This window comes from Pyrus communis, chromosome 1 (genome assembly GCF_041283825.1).
Source record: "Pyrus communis isolate YQ-2024b chromosome 1, ASM4128382v1, whole genome shotgun sequence".
NCBI classification, from domain to species: Eukaryota; Viridiplantae; Streptophyta; class Magnoliopsida; order Rosales; family Rosaceae; genus Pyrus; species Pyrus communis.
Genome location: NC_142565.1, coordinates 763,869 through 780,262, shown reverse-complemented (window position 1 = coordinate 780,262; position 16,394 = coordinate 763,869). Strand labels below are relative to the sequence as shown.

Sequence of the window (16,394 nt, the reverse complement as noted above, 5' to 3'; positions counted from 1 at the left end):
AATTCATTATTCTAACTCTGTCAGAATGTAAATATTATTGCCAGTGATCCATATGATAATGAGAAGAGAGCTTCAAATTTTGAACCTTTTAGTGTTCAGTTTATAAAATAGTCAATGTTCAGTTTAAAAAACAGTGATAGTGCTAGTGTTCGAATTTAAGAAATGGTCAGTGTTTAGTTTACGAAATAGTTAGTTTTTGGTTTAAGAAATAGTCAATGTTTAGTTTACGAAATAATGACAGTACTAGTTTACAAAATAGTGATAATTCTAGTGTTTGATTTAAGAAATAGTCAGTGCTTAATTTATGAAATAGTGATAGTACTATTACTTGGTGTTAATAAATAGTGATAATACTAGTGTTAGGTTTAAGAAATAATTAGTGTTTAGTTTACAAGGTGTTCGGTTTAAGAAATAGTTAGTGTTTAGTTTACGAAATAGTAATAGTACTAGCGTTCAGTTTAAGAAATAGTTAGTGTTCAGTTTACGAAATAGTCAATGTTCAGTTTAAGAAGTAGTGATAGTATTAGTGTCCCGTTTCAGAAATAGTCAATGGTTAGTTTAAGACATATTGTTTAGTTTAAGAAGTTGTCAATGTTTAATATAAGAAATAGTGTTCAGTTTAAGAAGTAGTCAATGTTCAGTTTAAGAAATAGTGTTCAAATTTAAGAAGTAATCAATGTTCTGTTTAAGAAATAGTGACAATATTAATGTTCAAAAAACTGAATACTGAAAATTTTCTTTATTTTTGATCTTATAATATTATTACTTAATTTGTTCTAAAAAAAATTGAAAGGATAGTCAAATAAAAAAATAAAAAAATTAAAAAAAAATTGTTTATGGAGTGAGGTGAAAAAAAAAAAAAAAGTTGATGTGGATGGATGAGGTGAAAGGATAGAAAAAATTTGATGGGAATATGCGAAAGAGGGAAAGAGATAAAGAGGTTCAACGGTTGAGTGAGAGAGTGTGTGTATGTGTGTAATGTGATGCATGATTTCGCACGTCAGTATTTGTTTTATTAAAGTTTAAACCCTTTGTATTAAATAAAGTTAGTTGATAACTTTTGATTAGTTTAAAGTTTCGAAAAACCCCTTTCATTAAACTTTTCATTTAATAATATCACACATTAATTAAAAGTTGTCACGTGGACATAAGTATTAGAAATGTTCATACCAAAAATTCAAAAATTAAAAACGTTTGGGAATTTGCTTCCGTGTGATTTTTAGTTTTCGTTGGTAGGCGGAAACCGGTGGGCGCGGGTTTTTCGGTGCCGTTCGCGACGAGACATGTTTACCCTTTTAAAAATTATATAAGTTCTTGATAACAAGTGCGTAATTGTCCTGAATTCGAAGGGCGTTTTGGGAATCCAGAAGATCTCGTCCGTATACGGCTCCGTAAATCAAATTGCTGACTTCCTACTCTGAGAAAACAAGGCAGCAATTCTTCATCTCGCAGTCGCAGAGCCTACTCTCTCTCGCAGGTGAGTCCCAATTCTTCATCAATCTTTGTTCTTCAATTCACGGTCTCTCTCTTGTTAATTTTTCGTATTTGTTTTTGAATTTGTGTTCAATCCTTCATGGGTTTTGATCGGTATTTCAGAATTTTGTTTTCTGTGATTGGTGGAAGCTGTTTTTGTTGAAATTTCGAGGCTTTGGTGCATAAATTTTTGTGGGTTTTAATTGGTTTTTCAAAATTTTAGTTTTTGGGATTGGTAGAAGCTGTTTTTTGATGAAATTTCGAGGATTTGGTGCACAATTTATGTGGGTTTTAACGTTTTTGGTGATTTGTGCATGGACCATGGTGGCAGTGAAAGATGGCTTCAGATCCAAAAGTTCACGTATTTGAAGAGGTAGCGAAGCACAACAAAACCAAAGATTGCTGGCTGATTGTTGCCGGGAAGGTCAGATCTTTATCTTGATTGGATATTTGCTTCTTGTACTGTAAAATTCGGTTCCTAGTTGATTGATTGATTGATTTATCCTTTGTTTGGTTGCTGAGAAAATCTAGGAATATGAGAAAATTGCCCCCTACCCAGAATTTGACTATTAGATTTTTGCATGTCAATGTGGTCGTGTTCGTCACGGTCCCACTCCTCAGTGGTCGCCTTGTTTCAGTTCCTTGATATGATTTTGGTTTATTCAATCCGATGACTAGAAAAAGGCAAATGCGTAGGGAAGAGCAAAATCGCTTCCCTGTGTTTCAATGCGTCATTTGTACAAAACATAAACCAAGATTGTATGGAGTTTAGATCTCATGCTTAAAACTAAATCTGCTAGCTGCGGCAAAAACTCTGATAGTTAGAATAGGCTGATTTACCGATGGTTTGGAATATCAATTTTCAGGTGTATGATGTGACACCATTCATGGATGATCATCCCGGAGGCGATGAAGTTCTTCTATCTGCAACTGGTAAGGCATTCGTTTAATACTAATATCCTTTTTCTCAACCTGCAAGGCAGTAGGGTTTATGAGACTAATTTTGTTTGAAAACTGTAGGGAAAGATGCAACAAATGATTTCGAAGATGTTGGTCACAGTGATTCAGCCAGGGAGATGATGGAGAAGTACTACATTGGTGAGGTTGATCAGTCAACTGTCCCATTGAAACGGACTTACATTCCACCACCACAAGGTCGATACAATCCTGACAAGACATCCGAATTTGTTATCAAGATTTTACAGTTTCTGGTTCCGCTTTTAATCTTGGGGTTGGCCTTCGTTGTCCGTCACTATACCAAGAAAGATTAGAGTCTTTCTATTTAAGTATATCCGCTTGTAAGGATTAGTTATTCATCAAGATTTTGCAATTGCTCGTTTCAGTTATGTTGTTCTTGGTTTCCGTCATTGTTCATCCGAGGGTCGGTCCGTCGGTTGGTTTCTAGCGTCTTTTTGGTTATAAGGTGATTGACAGATTGTACAATGGTTGATCTTAAATTAAAGGATTGTTCTTCTTGTTATTATTTCCATATGAATTCCTGTTCATTATTTGTTGCTGATTTCACAAAGGCAATTGTTGTGTGTTGCATTTGAGACCAGTGTGTGCTGGTGTCAATGTCGCAGGTTTTGTTTATGACGTTTTACCTTCTGTGGATTCGTTCTATCATGTGGTCCTGGATGCTGCGGGAAATTGTGGGAATATTAGCCATTTTAGAGACCGCGTGTTGATAAAACTCCAGGACCACATGATAAAACGAATCCACAGAAAAACTCCGGTTTTTCTCCTCTCTAAACCCCTCATCTCCATTTCAATTATTGAATTTTACGCTCGAGGTCTTGAATACCTCTTTCACACTTGCACACCGCTTAATGACTACTCTATTACGGTTCGGAGGGCAATCCGTAGGGCAATCGTGAAACTCGTGTGGTGAAGGGCGTTCCGTGCAGGGTTGTGGTAAGAAAAAAGTGGCGCTCGTTTGGCCAAGTGATTGGTGTGCTAATCCTTTGGTTTAATTGCTTTTGAGTAGAGATAACAGAGTAATGTGGCGGTGCTTGGACCCTAGTGGTTCAACAATGGAGATGAGGTTCATGGTAAAAAATTCACAACGTTGGGAGAAAGAGTTTTAGTCCAAGGGTAATTAAGTGAACATAAATTTTGGTTAGTTTTGTAAGAATTAAAAAAACTAGGTTATATTTAAATACAGGGTAAATTACATTTTACCCATCAGGTTTAAGGTCGATTGCAACCTCGTATATCTTTAAAACATTTCAATTTCATACATTTACTTATTATTTTATTTCAATTTCATACAATTGTTAAAAAAATTGTTAAGTTAACCATTAAATGATTACGTGGCTGCCAAATTTGTGCCACATGGCTAAACACTTAATAAAAATTTTAAAATATTAAAATAATTAATTAAAGAAAAGTTTAAAAAAAAAAAAAAAACACAGAAAACCCTCCCCACCCGAGCACCCCCTTCTCCCATCCCCCATCACCTACCCCTTGCCCACCCGAGGCACCCCTTCTCCCGTCACCAACCCCGTCCCCCAATTTTCCCCCCAAACCTTCACCTCCTCCTCAACTCGAACCTATACCTTGGTCTAGCGAAAAGACCAATTCTTACCAATTCAACCAACCCATGTTGGCAGGGTGGAATTATCTCCATCTTTCACCAAAAGACATAAATAAACAGGGATAAACTTTAGCAAGGCTCATAAACTTCGAAGGGCAGTTTAGGAGGAACAAGAAGGCCTATAACTCGTGGGCGTGGTTATATTTTTCCAAAAAGAAACAAAATTTTTTTTTTTTTTTTTGATAAGCAACAAACAGTGTTATTTCTAAATTGGACGATTTGGGAACACATGGAATACTCATACAGGAGTTTTACCTGCAAACCATGGAATCACGCGGTAAAACAGAGAAGAATACAACGCAGATAAATCTAAATAATTAATCTTTTCAACGTTTGACACCACCACTTTTACGCAAGCTTGAAGAAAGTGGTAAAATTCATCAGCACTGACTCCGATGGTCTGATTGGAGTGAGCTCCCGACGTGCTTATTTTGAATGCTCCGAATAACCGAATTCCGGGAAACAACCATGATAACGAACTATGCTACCGATACATGCAGTCATGAGAAAGATGTCTCTATCTTGTCATGGAGGTTTACCACCAAGTCATGTGCATCGTCGAGGAGCTTCCATATATCAAGTTGCCCGGACATGCTGTTGCACTCCCGGATAATCTCATCCATGCTGCTATACTTTTCGATTATCAGTTTCCTCTTCTGCAATACGGAAGCTGCGATTGCAAAAAGTAACAAATCATCTGTTGGTGGGGCTCGTTGCCTTATCCTGCTCCACGCAGATTTTCCGATCCCTGCCCTAATGGCTGCTTGATCCGCCCACATTACCTCCCATAGGCATACTGTCTGTTCGAATGTTAACTCTCTCCTAAATAGCACAACCACCATCCGATAAACAAAAAAGCAATCCTCCGCCTGGAGCTTCTCCAAATGCCTGTATAGGTGGGAGTCCTTACATTTGATAATCTTAGAAACGATACTCAACTGCTTTCGGATCCCTACCTCATCAAGCCTAAAATTATGTCGAGCCTTCTTCATGAAACCGACAAAACACCAGAAAGCCTCATGATCCTCTGTTATTACAGCAGCTATAGGAGAAAGCAGGTCACTCATACCCTGGCAGTAACCAATTTCGGGATCATAGAGTGCATATGCTTCAAGAATAGCAACTAGTCTAGCAGCATGGAAAATTCTGCAAGGCTCCAAGTGACTGTAATCTTTCAACCCAACAGCCTCAGCAGAACGTGATGCCCTATCGTGTGACACTTCAGCTTGAGATGGGGAGTGCGGAATCCAATCTGAATTAGTTCGTATTGCATCAAGGCGTATGATCCGCTGCCATGTGGCAAAATCCTCTCTGTTTAGTTTTGATTGGACTTCCGTCCTCAAGGGAGAAGATTCATCCTTGGAAGTCACATCAGGATCATTTTCTTCCCTCCCTTCACATGAGGGGAAAGCCTGAATCACCTCAGGTTCTTCAGAGGAGTCCGAGTCAAATGAGTCAGAGTCTTTGGCATCCGCATTTGTGTTTTCTCTTGAACCATCATCATCTCCATCCAACAACGTACTGGAAGGGTCATCTGAGTATTCAGCATCTGGTATCTTATCTTCACTAGAAAGGGATTCCCTGGCGCTAACCACATCCTCAGAGCTGGGAGAATCTGTATCATGGGTGAATCTACAACCGTCCCCATTCAACTTAGAGCTATCATTTTCGCGCTTTGTGAGTCGGCGGCACTGTCTGCGGAGTTTCTCATATTCCTTTCTGCAACAAAATATTCAAACAATATACCATAAATTTAGCAAGGCCAATGGATAAGAAACAGAGAATTACTAAACTGGATAGAATTTATTCAACTTATGCAACATAAAGCTACAAAAGAAACTATATGGACTTGGCATTAGTACCTTTTCTGAGATCTTACTACATCTCTTTCTTCTTTTGAACTGTTTAATTCATAGCTGTTGAGACAGAGAAATCCAGTCAACATATGTACGTATGGTTTCATCACTTCCCGAAAACAACATTTTAATGTATATGCAGAACAGGAATCAGTATAGTGGTCAGATTTTATTTCAAAAACTCATGCCATCAACTCAGAAGGAATCGCATTACACTTCTTATGCGGAGGGAAAAAAAAATACTTTCTTGAAACTTTGACTCCACATTGACTACACAACGAAGTGTTCGAAAGCACAAAATGTCAGGTCTAAGCCTAAAATGAGCTGCTCCTAACCCAGAACCAGACCTAAATAAAAGCTCATGTATCTAGCAGTCATTATGTTTGATTTGGAATGAGACATCTAGAAGCAATAATCTAGACAAATAGGAGGGAAAGAGCATACAATCCTCTGCTAGTAAAGATACACCAAAACACCTGATGGTGAAGCCAAAATATCACATAGCGAGGTCTATCTCAGAGATGCAAGGTATTAATGCAGCAATATTTTAGTTAAAAACTTAAAATAGGTGTTGGACATGCTTACACTCCAAGGAGGAATGGCCAAACTTCTGCCCTAATACTTGGATCAACACCCTGCATTCAAAAAAATTTAAGATGAATAACGTCAATGATGGAAGCATGAAATGAATACATAAAAAAATTAGACGTTAGACCATTCTGAACACAAAAAGTATAATACAAATGTGACGGCGACTCACCCCACTGCGAACTTTCTTCACCAACTTAACTCCACCATCTCGAAGCTTTCCATCAGGCGTAAAGAAAAGCCTCCATTGCTGAGGTGAAAGGGCATGTTTTCTTTTCCTGCGGGACCAAGGCGACTTAAGACGAACCCTGAAAATAAAACAATATGCGCAATTAGTAATGGTAAGATTAAGGAAGCATCAGCTGTATGAAAAATATTAATGCCTAAATGAACGAAAATGTTAGGCCAATAAAAACATCCTAAAAGTTGAACCTTTCATATAAAAGAAACAGTCTTGCCATAAGTGAGCAGAATAATGGATCATTTCAAAAGTCTGGATAATCTATGGACGCTGCCTCGAAGGGCCAAGTCTAAGCAAATCAACTTGCTAGCGAAAATTATCGACAGGGATTAAAATGCCGATCAATGCAATAGCTTGGCAGCTTAAACAATTGACTTTGAATATCCAAAACATTTCATTCCATCTATCTGTTGAGAAGATTAGTAAAACCTAACTCGATTCGGGTTTATGACTTATTAAACCACTGCATTGTTGCTCAGTTGCAGCTTAAAATACAAACTTCAAACACTTATCATATTAAAACATAAAAATCCTAATTTGACTGGACCCATGAGACAAAAACAACACAAATCTTCTAGAAGCAAATCGATACGCAAATGAAACCACCAATGTGGCTTGCCCAACACATCGAACCCACAATTTTTTAAGCAACTGAAAGAGTAACAATTTCCAAGGAGGACCAAAATGCGAATGAAGAAGGTGACCCGAAAGAACGAATTGACGAGAAAACGCCATTAAAGCAGTGGAACTGAGCTAAAATTGGTACTAAACATGAACTTGAAGCTCCCCGAGATCGGGATCTAAGAGCGGAAACTAAAAAGAAAAGCTTTGGAGAAAGAATAGAGAGACTCACCGATCAGAGGAAGAACAATGAGCTGGTGAAGAAGATGACACGACTAACAGAACCGAACGCAAATAAATCCACGAAGACGACGACGAAGACGAAGGAGATGAATTCGAACTCGAAGGCGACGACGAAGTGTGAGTTCGTCGTAGAGCTCTCATCTATCAGTGAATTTTTGTCCTAGGGTTTGCGTTTTTCAGAAATTCCAGAGCTTTTTTGAGAAATTTCAGAGCCTTTTTTTTTTTTATTTCTTTACCTAGTGGCAGTGCAGAACACGGCCACGACCACCGCGAGCCCAGCCAAGGCCGTGACGCCGACAGTCACGTACGACGGCGCCGCCGACCATAACCCGCCTCCGCCGGAGATTAAGGCGTTTCCGGAGCCGGAGGCGATCATGTGAGTAGGGTCGTAAATGACAGAAATGCCCTTGTGATCTGCCGCAGCTGCTGCTTCTTGTGGGAGAGCAAGGACAGGAGGAGGTTGGGATGAATTGGGGATTTTAAATTTAATAATTTTACCCCCAACTGAAAAACTGCAAGTGTGGATGAATGAATGAAATATTGAATTGGGAAAGGCAACTGCTTTGGTTTGGATTTTTGCTTTGTTTTACTTTGGAAGTCTTTTTCTCTCTCTCTCTCTCTCTCTCTCTCTCTAGAGTGTGAGTCTATCTCTCTCTAGAGTCTAGAGAGTAGGAGAGTAGACACCATTTTTATAAGAGTGAGAGAGGGTTAAGTGGAAGAGTTGAGAAAAAACAAAGTGTGTGAAAATCCTAACCACAATCCCTAATTTTTTTTGTGAGAAATGCCAATCGCCTCTTTCAAAAATATGATTTTTCGTAAATTCTCTCTGATGTATATTTTGATATAATATTTTATAATATTGACACGAAAAATAACTTTAAACTGTGAATTAATCGAGAGAGTGTGAAGAGTTTTACTTTAAATAAGTCTGTTAGCATTTCTCATTTTCGATTAGCTTACAAATTCTAGGTCAAGCATTTCCTTTTGTTTTTTTCTGAGGGTAGGTCAAGCGTTTCCTAATTTGTGTTCAACATTAGGTATTGTATACTAATCAAGCATTTCTATTTGTTAATTGTATTAGGTCTCTTGTCACTTTATTATATTTAGGGATTATATGACTAATTAACCTAATCATGTGAGATGGAGAATTAGGCAATTGGATGCATGATATGATATTACTCCTTTGTTAATTAAGAGGAAATGATATATGCGTCTCGGTTATCTTCTTTTACACTTGTCTATTTTCTCATTCTCATTTGACTTATTTAATTTAATAACTAAATGATATGAGTACATTAAGAATATCATTTCCTGTATTAATTGTTTGTTTGGACTACTTCTTTAATGATTATAAGTGTTTTCATGACCAGTAAAAACACTTGTAACTGCGTTATGTACAAATGTTTCTAATTTATAAAAGCATTTTTAGTAGAAGTGCTTTGATTTTTTTTTTTTATTTATGAATTTTAGCGTGTTTCTAATAAAAACACCTATAACAAAAATGCTTATGAGAGAATTATCAAGAAGAAAATATTCTTTGTAAGTACACTGCCATAACCTCCACCGTATCAGCACGACCACCACAACTTGTACCTCCGACGCCATCATATTATGCATCGCCATAACCCTGCCACCATGGTCATCACCACCTCCACCGTCCCACCATTGCGGCCATCACCATTGCCACCATTACCATCATCTCACACAACTATTGCCGCCACCACCATCACAACCACATTCTCCATTCCATTACCCTCACCATAGCCACCACCACCACCTCCATCATCCCTACCTCTCAACCACCATTTTCAAAACCATCCCTCATAACCATTGTTCACACAATCATCCTCTACCACCATCATAGCCGTTGTCGTCAGCACCACCACCATTGCCCTCTACCCCACTACTGCCACCACCTATATCCCACCACTACTAACACCTTTATTCTCACCACTACTACCACTACTTCAACTACCATTTCTACCAATACCACTCTTGTCTCAACCACACTATCCTTACCACCAATGCCACCATTACTACCAAACATAAAATTTATATACGTATATACTTTTTTTTTACATTTAGTACCATACGCATTTTCAATGTTTTAATTCTCTAAAAACATTCTCAAATCACAAAAAATATAAAATCCTATTTGTCCTTTTCATTTTACGAAACAATTTTTTAAAATCGTTTTATGAAACGTTACCAGACCGACCTTAAAAATCTTTCCCTCTTCGGATGAAAGAAAATTGAAAACCAGAGCTTTTATGTAGAGTCACAATCAAGAGAAGCAAAATATTTTTTTTGGGTCAAATTTTAGGGATCGGTGAAGTTTGGTAGGTTTATAACCACAGCCGCATGCCTGATTTTAGTTGGGGAAAATAGCCTCCCCACATCTCTTTCTTCAATGTCACCAGATCAAGTAATTTAAGTATTTGAAATTTCATCAAACGGTCAAAAATTATTATAGTTTTTAAAAGATCAAAACAAGTATGTCGTTAGATAAAATTTCAAAAGTTCGAATCAATTGATCCAATGATTTTGATGGAAGATATCCAGAGATGATCTATTTCCCTCTTCGGATGAAAGAAAATTGAAAACCAGAGCTTTTATGTAGAGTCACAATCAAGAGAAGCAAAAAAAAAATTTTGGTCAAATTTTAGGGATCTGTGAAGTTTGGTAGGTTTATAACCACAGCCGCATGCTTGATTTTAGTTAGGGGAAGATATTCTTTCCCGATCTTTTTCATCAAGATCACCGAATTAAGTAATTTGAGTATTTAAAATTTTATCTAACAATAAAAAAATATTATAATTTTTAAGGAATTAAAACAAACGGGCCGTTAGATAAAATTTCAAAGATCTGATCACTTGATTCGGTAACTTTGATGAAAGAAATATGGAGATGATCTCTTTCCCTTAGATGGCAAGTTCACCAACTCCCCTGTTATTTCTCATTGAGTGCTTGCTTCTTACCTTCTCCTCCTCCATAATTATACTAATACAACTACTCCCTTTAATTACTTGACCTCCTCAGCAATCAGCATGCTTAACTTATTATTACCACTCCCATGCTAAAACAAATAAATAATTAATTAACTAACTTCGTGAGATGTTAATAAGGTTATCATATTTCAGAGTATTGAAAATTCTGTCATTTAAAGTTTTTATATCCAATCAAATGATTGTCGAAGAAAATTAAATATTCGTTGAATTGGATCCACAGACTGTAATCGGCAACATATCCTATTCAAGAGCATCGTAGAATTTTCACTAACTTCAGCACAATTGCTTTTTCAATGAACTGTTTTAGTTAAACATATTAAAAAAAGGATCAAACCCAGTTTGACTAGGTCGATTACGCATGATTAATTTGCTTAAATTAACGATAAAGATATAGTGGTGTGACACTTTACTTAATGAGCCATCATGTCATGCACACTTAGATAGAGAGTGCTCAAAATCTGCCCTATTAATTTTGTTGTTTGTGCAAACTTTGACAAATTGTTAAACCAACAAGAAAAGTGCTTATAGTCAACAAAATCGGGCGAAGTGCTTTTGACATGGTAATGAAAATAAAATCTCTCCTTTTTCTTTTTCTACCCTTTATATTATTATTGCTATTTTTCTTTTTCTTTTACTTTTTTTACCACAGTTGTTCTTTTTCTTTTTACTTTTCTGTTGTGATCATATACAAGTTACATAAGAAGTAAAGAGAAATGTTAACCGGATATTTTTTTTCAGAAATGTGACTCTCTATCACTTTATGTAATTAATTTAATGTTTTATAATATTCACACAAAAATTAATATTAAACTGTGAGATATAAGGAATTTATAGAGAATCTCACAAGTTTTGTAACATTTCTCGAAAAACATATGCAAAATGATGATCTTATGCAGGGGGACAGGGCCCCTTGTATGTTTACACTTCTATCACCTATCATTATTATGAAAGAGATTGTAGACAATGATGTCGAGCCGCGAAGCGATGAAGTTTTTTTAGCTGCAATCGACGTGTCGTTTGATGAGAAAGATAATAATATAAAGAGATATCCGAATCACAGTACACCCTTCAAAGTGAGGCCATGGGACAACCAATTCATGCCTGCTGATGTAGAATATGCAGGTTTCATCAATCTGCTGTTCTTAAAGCATGCATCCTCCTTTAACACATTTAATTAAAGAGCGTGAGATGAACTATGATGACCCATTCTCAAAAGTTGTTTTGGCATAAACTTAATAAGCAAACCTAATGAGGTCATTACCCAATTCATTAAGCACAATGGTTCCGCTATCATTCATTTTCCTCTCCACTATCACTGACCTTTTCCCCTTTTTCTTTTTGCTTAATGAAGTTTGTCCATGAGATTTGAACTCATAAACTAAATCATCTCAAATTTTATTATCAATAACATCTTAGCACTATCATTGGTAGTCGGTATTACGTATCATTTTCAAAGAGAAAAACTTCGATAGGATAGCGTCACCAGTTAGTTGATCATGCCGTTTTCATAGGCGATGTACAGAATTTCATTAAAAGTCGTACCTACATAGAATTACATGATATCCAAATATAGTGACTCGTTTTTTCTTATAAAAGTGACTGACTATCCAGCTGGTCAGACTTTGTGTCTGAAGATTTTTTTCTCCTCCTTTACAACCCCTTCAACAACTAATATACATAATCACAATGGTTTATATTTGAAATTGTGGTCTTCTTGGTTTGGGGGTCAATGAACTTGTTTTGTGTTAGTAGATCCCAATCCCAAAGCCATACGAAGTGAGGTTCATTTCATTTGGCCACATTAACATGAACATGAGCAGATGATGTGCTTCTTGTTTAATAAAATATAATTATCTTCTTGGGCCAAATACATCTCTCCGTTGCTTGAGAGATTGATTGGGAATTTGGGAGTAGATAAAGACGAAATCTTTGAGGACTTGAATGCAAAGTTTAGAAACCCAAGTCACTTTTTGGTTGGATGGAAGTGGAAAGATATAAAAGTTTACAACTTCATCGATGTTATTAATTATGTCACTTATCTAAATGAACACCATACAATGTATGTAATCGATTAAACTAATTAAGCAAGTGGATGATTGTCTGCAAGAACAAGGTCACGTGCTCAAAGTTAGTCATTGGTTTCATAATTTTTACAGATTTGCTCAAAGATAATGAAATATTTGACGTAAATCTCAACTCAGTGACATTTTATCATTCATACAGTCGACTTCAAATGTTATTAAGCAAGTAAATAACCCGCTAATACTTTCATTGATAAAAGATTCTTTCTTTCATAAGGGTGTGGTTCTTGTTAATAGTCTTCATTCTTGAGATTCAGAGAAACTTTCATTTAAGCGCAACGAGAATAAAATTTTTATTAGCTCAAAAATAAAAACGTTATAGCTCATTTTCATGAGAGGAATTTTAATAAGATTGTTTGATTACAGGAGCTTTCACAACGAGTGAGATTAAAACAAAACGAGAGACCAAACTTATTCGACCATGCAGTCGCTTGGCGGAAGCCAAGAACACAAACCAAATGGTGTCTGAGGCAAGTTGCTTTACCGATGCCGTCGGTAAAACAATCGCAGAGCAGAATATATAGTTGCACATTGTGATAAGCTGCTTGGACACAGATTGCATGACAAAAGGTTGGTAAGAAAATTGTATCCGTTACTGAAAAATGCATCAAAGAGGACCTAAAAGGTCACCAGTTCTTGCTAAGCAGCGAATCCGAGTGATTTCTGTCTAAATTATTGAACACAAAACACGTTAACATCGACAACAACATGTAAATAGCAAATACATCAGATGCAAGTGCAACGAATTGCAAAGCCAACGACATTCTGCTCCTACAGCTTGGAAGCCGCACCCTGGTCTAAGAACCAAGTTAACTCGTCTTCAGCCGCAAGCAACTGAACAGGCAAAGTATCAGGATGCTCACTGTTTCCCAGTGCTCTCTGCACGGCATCAGCTTTATTATCGCCTGCCACCACCATTGCATTATATGCAGCAGAGTTGATCACTGGGAAGGTAAATGTAATCCTCTCTGGAGGTGGTTTTGGTGAGTCCTCAATGTGAGTCACCCATTTTGTCTTCTCGTTGCAACGCGGATGACCAGGGAATAGAGAAGCAAGATGTCCATCTGGACCCATACCCAGAAGTATGAGATCAAACTTCGGAAATCCAGTCACTTTTGAAGTGGCAATCACATTGCGCTGAACCAAATGTTTAAGACAGGTTTCGTAATCTTCTGCTGCTCCCTCAGCCGAAAGTGCATCATTAATGGCATAAACCTGGCCAGGGGGAATCGGTACCTGCCAAAATCCAAATTTTAGCAAGATTAAGTTGACAAATTAACGATTTTGTGCCATTGGAGGGCTTAGATTGCTTAGATCATAATCACACATCAAATATTTACTCTAGACACCGTTAAAAGAGTACATTTCTTTCTTCATCCCATGACCAACTAGTTATTAGTTTCAATTTCCTGATGTACTAACTAAAACCGAATCATGTTTTCCACAGAACATGCACAATATCATCTCCTTAAATCCAACCACTATTTGGTAACATCAACGCTTTTTTTTCCCAACCAGAACCATCATCTCATGATCGAACCCTTACAGACAAAAGCGAGACCAATTTCCAACTTTCATATCTTGATTTGTTAATTGATACATACTGTGACAAAGAAGCCATACCACTCACCAATATCTCAATCATATATAAACTGAATTACAAACATCAGTCTTCTGATCTTTCGTTCACATACATTCTTTCTTTGTTTGGTTGACAAATTTATTTCTTCTTCCCATAACCAGCAACTTATTCGCTTCAATTAACTGACGTACTCACTCATTAACTCATATCATTTTTGATACAAACTATGCACAATATCGTGCCCTCAAATCCAACTACGATTCGGTAAAACATCAAGAGAAAGCATAAAAAATATTCATAAAAATTGTACCTTAGAGAGTAAAACATCAAGGGCAAGTTTATAGTTACTGTCGGGGTGATCCTTTTTCACCACTCTCTCATCCACCCAGAACACATGCCATCTCCCCCACTCCACTGTATCCTTATATGGAGCTTCCGTTAATTTCCTGTAAGTCCAAACATACAAAATACTCATAAAAATACAATACAATAAAAAAGCAGTAAAGAAAACAATCAAACTTGCTATTGAACAACCAAAAATGCTTCTAAAACAGGCAAAAAAATTAATAGCGCTTATGGGGCGTGGCAGAAATGCTTACAATATAAGCAGACCCAAAGCACAAACTTCTCGAGTAAGCACTTGAATTAACAAAAAATTCTGCATATTTATGATAGAATCACGTCTAGCAGAAGTGCTTAGAACATAAGCAGGCCCAAAAGCATACTTTTCGAGTAAGCACGTGAATTTATAACCATTTCTACATGAATCACTCCTAGCAGAGGTGCTTACAGCCAAAGCAGACCCAAAAGCACGTACTTTTTCCAGTAAGCACTTGAAATAACAAAAAATTGCGCATGTTTATGATAAAATCACTTCCAGCATAAGTACTTCTAGCAGAAGCAGATCCAACAGCACATACTTTTCGAGTAAACACTTGAATTATTAAACATTTCTACATGTTCATGATAAAAGCACTTCTAGCAGAAGTGATTGATTATACCTAAGCAGACCCAAACCAATCCGAAATTATTCAAAAACAAAATGCTTGAGGGGGATTGTTTCTGACCTGAGCGCGTAAATGAGAGAGCCGCCGGACAAAGCGACGGTGAAAGCTCCCCTCTCCTTCACAAACTTGGCCGACAGGTCGGCGGTGTACTTCGCCAGACGCACCGCCACTTCCTCCGCCGTCTGGAACTTCTCCACCTTCTTCTGACACTGACCCGCCATCTCTGCTGCCGCCGATGATGCCGATGATGCGGAAATTGGGTTCTTGAAATTCGAGCGAACGGGTTTAACCGAGAGGGATAGAGATCTTGGTGCCGATCGGAGTGAGATTATCGCCGGCGCGCGAGATGTACGCGATGAGGAGAGAGTCGTGCCGAGTGAGAGGGAAAGACGGGTCGGGGAGCGTACGGAGGCCATGCGCAGTGCGCACCCGGGCTTACTTTAGGTATTGGCTGCGGAAAAAACCGACCGGGCCACAAAAGTCAAACGGTCAGTGAAGTTCGGTTACGGTGGACCGCAGTTGGAGGGAGTTGGTCAGTGACTGTTAACTGACTTGGGCGGAGAACCCAATGGACTTGTAGATATGAACTAGGCCCGTTTGATAACTATTTTTTTTTTAAATTACGTCGATATTTTTGTAATATTAACCAACTCGTGCGGTGCAGGACATTTGTAATTCAGTTGGTTATGTGTTGATTCCTTCATTTAAAACTTGATAAAAATTTTAGTTTAAAAAACACACAATTTACTATTTACGTGGATATGAGTTAACGTCTACTTAAAATTTTAAAATTGCATTGGTAGAAAGCTCTTCAATTTTCATACAATTTAGAAGCACTTATAAGCATGTCGAGTATGACACAACTTCATCTAAGAAGCGTTTTTTAGTTTGAAAAACAATGTCTATTAAACAGTGTCAAATACAAATACTTAAACTGTGTCAACAATACTTTCTTTAACAAATAAACACATTTTGATAAACTCAGAAGCGCTTTTGGTAGCAAAAATACTTTATCCTGAATTGTGAGGTAAACACATTTTTGAGCTCATGATCACTTTTCGCCAAATTGAAAGAAAAGCTTTTTTTGGTCGATTAAAA

At 37.3% G+C, this 16,394-nt stretch overlaps 3 protein-coding genes across 4 annotated transcripts; 1 reads left to right on the top strand and 2 right to left on the bottom strand.

Annotated features, from left to right (window-relative positions):
* The first annotated feature begins 1,055 nt into the window (after window positions 1-1,055).
* Window positions 1,056-2,956, top strand: LOC137720044 (cytochrome b5). The gene is made up of 4 exons (XM_068459047.2): window positions 1,056-1,477; window positions 1,805-1,897; window positions 2,340-2,406; window positions 2,494-2,956. Exons 2-4 carry the CDS (start codon window positions 1,811-1,813, stop codon window positions 2,742-2,744), a joined length of 405 nt encoding a protein of 134 aa, XP_068315148.2. The 5' UTR covers window positions 1,056-1,477; window positions 1,805-1,810; the 3' UTR covers window positions 2,745-2,956.
* A 1,256-nt stretch (window positions 2,957-4,212) lies between these two features.
* On the bottom strand, window positions 4,213-8,314 carry LOC137720149 (rab GTPase-activating protein 22). 2 transcript variants are annotated; one of them, XM_068459158.2, is made up of 5 exons: window positions 7,608-8,314; window positions 6,686-6,821; window positions 6,511-6,560; window positions 5,932-5,985; window positions 4,213-5,788 (listed from the first exon to the last, which is right to left on the bottom strand). In XM_068459158.2, exons 1-5 carry the CDS (start codon window positions 7,757-7,759, stop codon window positions 4,570-4,572), a joined length of 1,611 nt encoding a protein of 536 aa, XP_068315259.2. In that variant the 5' UTR covers window positions 7,760-8,314; the 3' UTR covers window positions 4,213-4,569. The 2 variants fall into 2 exon arrangements, with proteins under 2 accessions (XP_068315259.2, XP_068315260.2); XM_068459159.2 differs by having other exon boundaries at window positions 7,855-8,281.
* Window positions 8,315-13,278: 4,964 nt separating this feature from the next.
* LOC137721258 (putative 6-phosphogluconolactonase 2) lies at window positions 13,279-15,843 on the bottom strand. Its single transcript, XM_068460359.2, has 3 exons — window positions 15,357-15,843; window positions 14,600-14,735; window positions 13,279-13,943 (listed from the first exon to the last, which is right to left on the bottom strand). The coding sequence occupies exons 1-3, from the start codon at window positions 15,710-15,712 to the stop codon at window positions 13,479-13,481; spliced, it is 957 nt and encodes a 318-aa protein (XP_068316460.2). The 5' UTR covers window positions 15,713-15,843; the 3' UTR covers window positions 13,279-13,478.
* Between the last annotated feature and the right edge of the window lie 551 nt (window positions 15,844-16,394).

Excerpts from the sequence above, each read along its gene's own strand:
- LOC137720044 (XM_068459047.2), top strand. The coding sequence starts at position 1,811 with ATGGCTTCAGATCCAAAAGTTCACGTATTTGAAGAGGTAGCGAAGCAC. Across the intron at positions 1,898-2,339 it reads GGCTGATTGTTGCCGGGAAG|GTGTATGATGTGACACCATT; the intron begins GTCAGATCTTTA and ends ATCAATTTTCAG. Across the intron at positions 2,407-2,493 it reads AGTTCTTCTATCTGCAACTG|GGAAAGATGCAACAAATGAT; the intron begins GTAAGGCATTCG and ends TGAAAACTGTAG.
- LOC137720149 (XM_068459158.2), bottom strand. The coding sequence starts at position 7,759 with ATGAGAGCTCTACGACGAACTCACACTTCGTCGTCGCCTTCGAGTTCG. Across the intron at positions 6,822-7,607 it reads CATTGTTCTTCCTCTGATCG|GGTTCGTCTTAAGTCGCCTT; the intron begins GTGAGTCTCTCT and ends TTTTATTTTCAG. Across the intron at positions 5,789-5,931 it reads GTAGTAAGATCTCAGAAAAG|AAAGGAATATGAGAAACTCC; the intron begins GTACTAATGCCA and ends ATTTTGTTGCAG.
- LOC137721258 (XM_068460359.2), bottom strand. The coding sequence starts at position 15,712 with ATGGCCTCCGTACGCTCCCCGACCCGTCTTTCCCTCTCACTCGGCACG. Across the intron at positions 14,736-15,356 it reads TCTCTCATTTACGCGCTCAG|GAAATTAACGGAAGCTCCAT; the intron begins GTCAGAAACAAT and ends TTGGACTTACAG. Across the intron at positions 13,944-14,599 it reads TTGATGTTTTACTCTCTAAG|GTACCGATTCCCCCTGGCCA; the intron begins GTACAATTTTTA and ends GGATTTTGGCAG.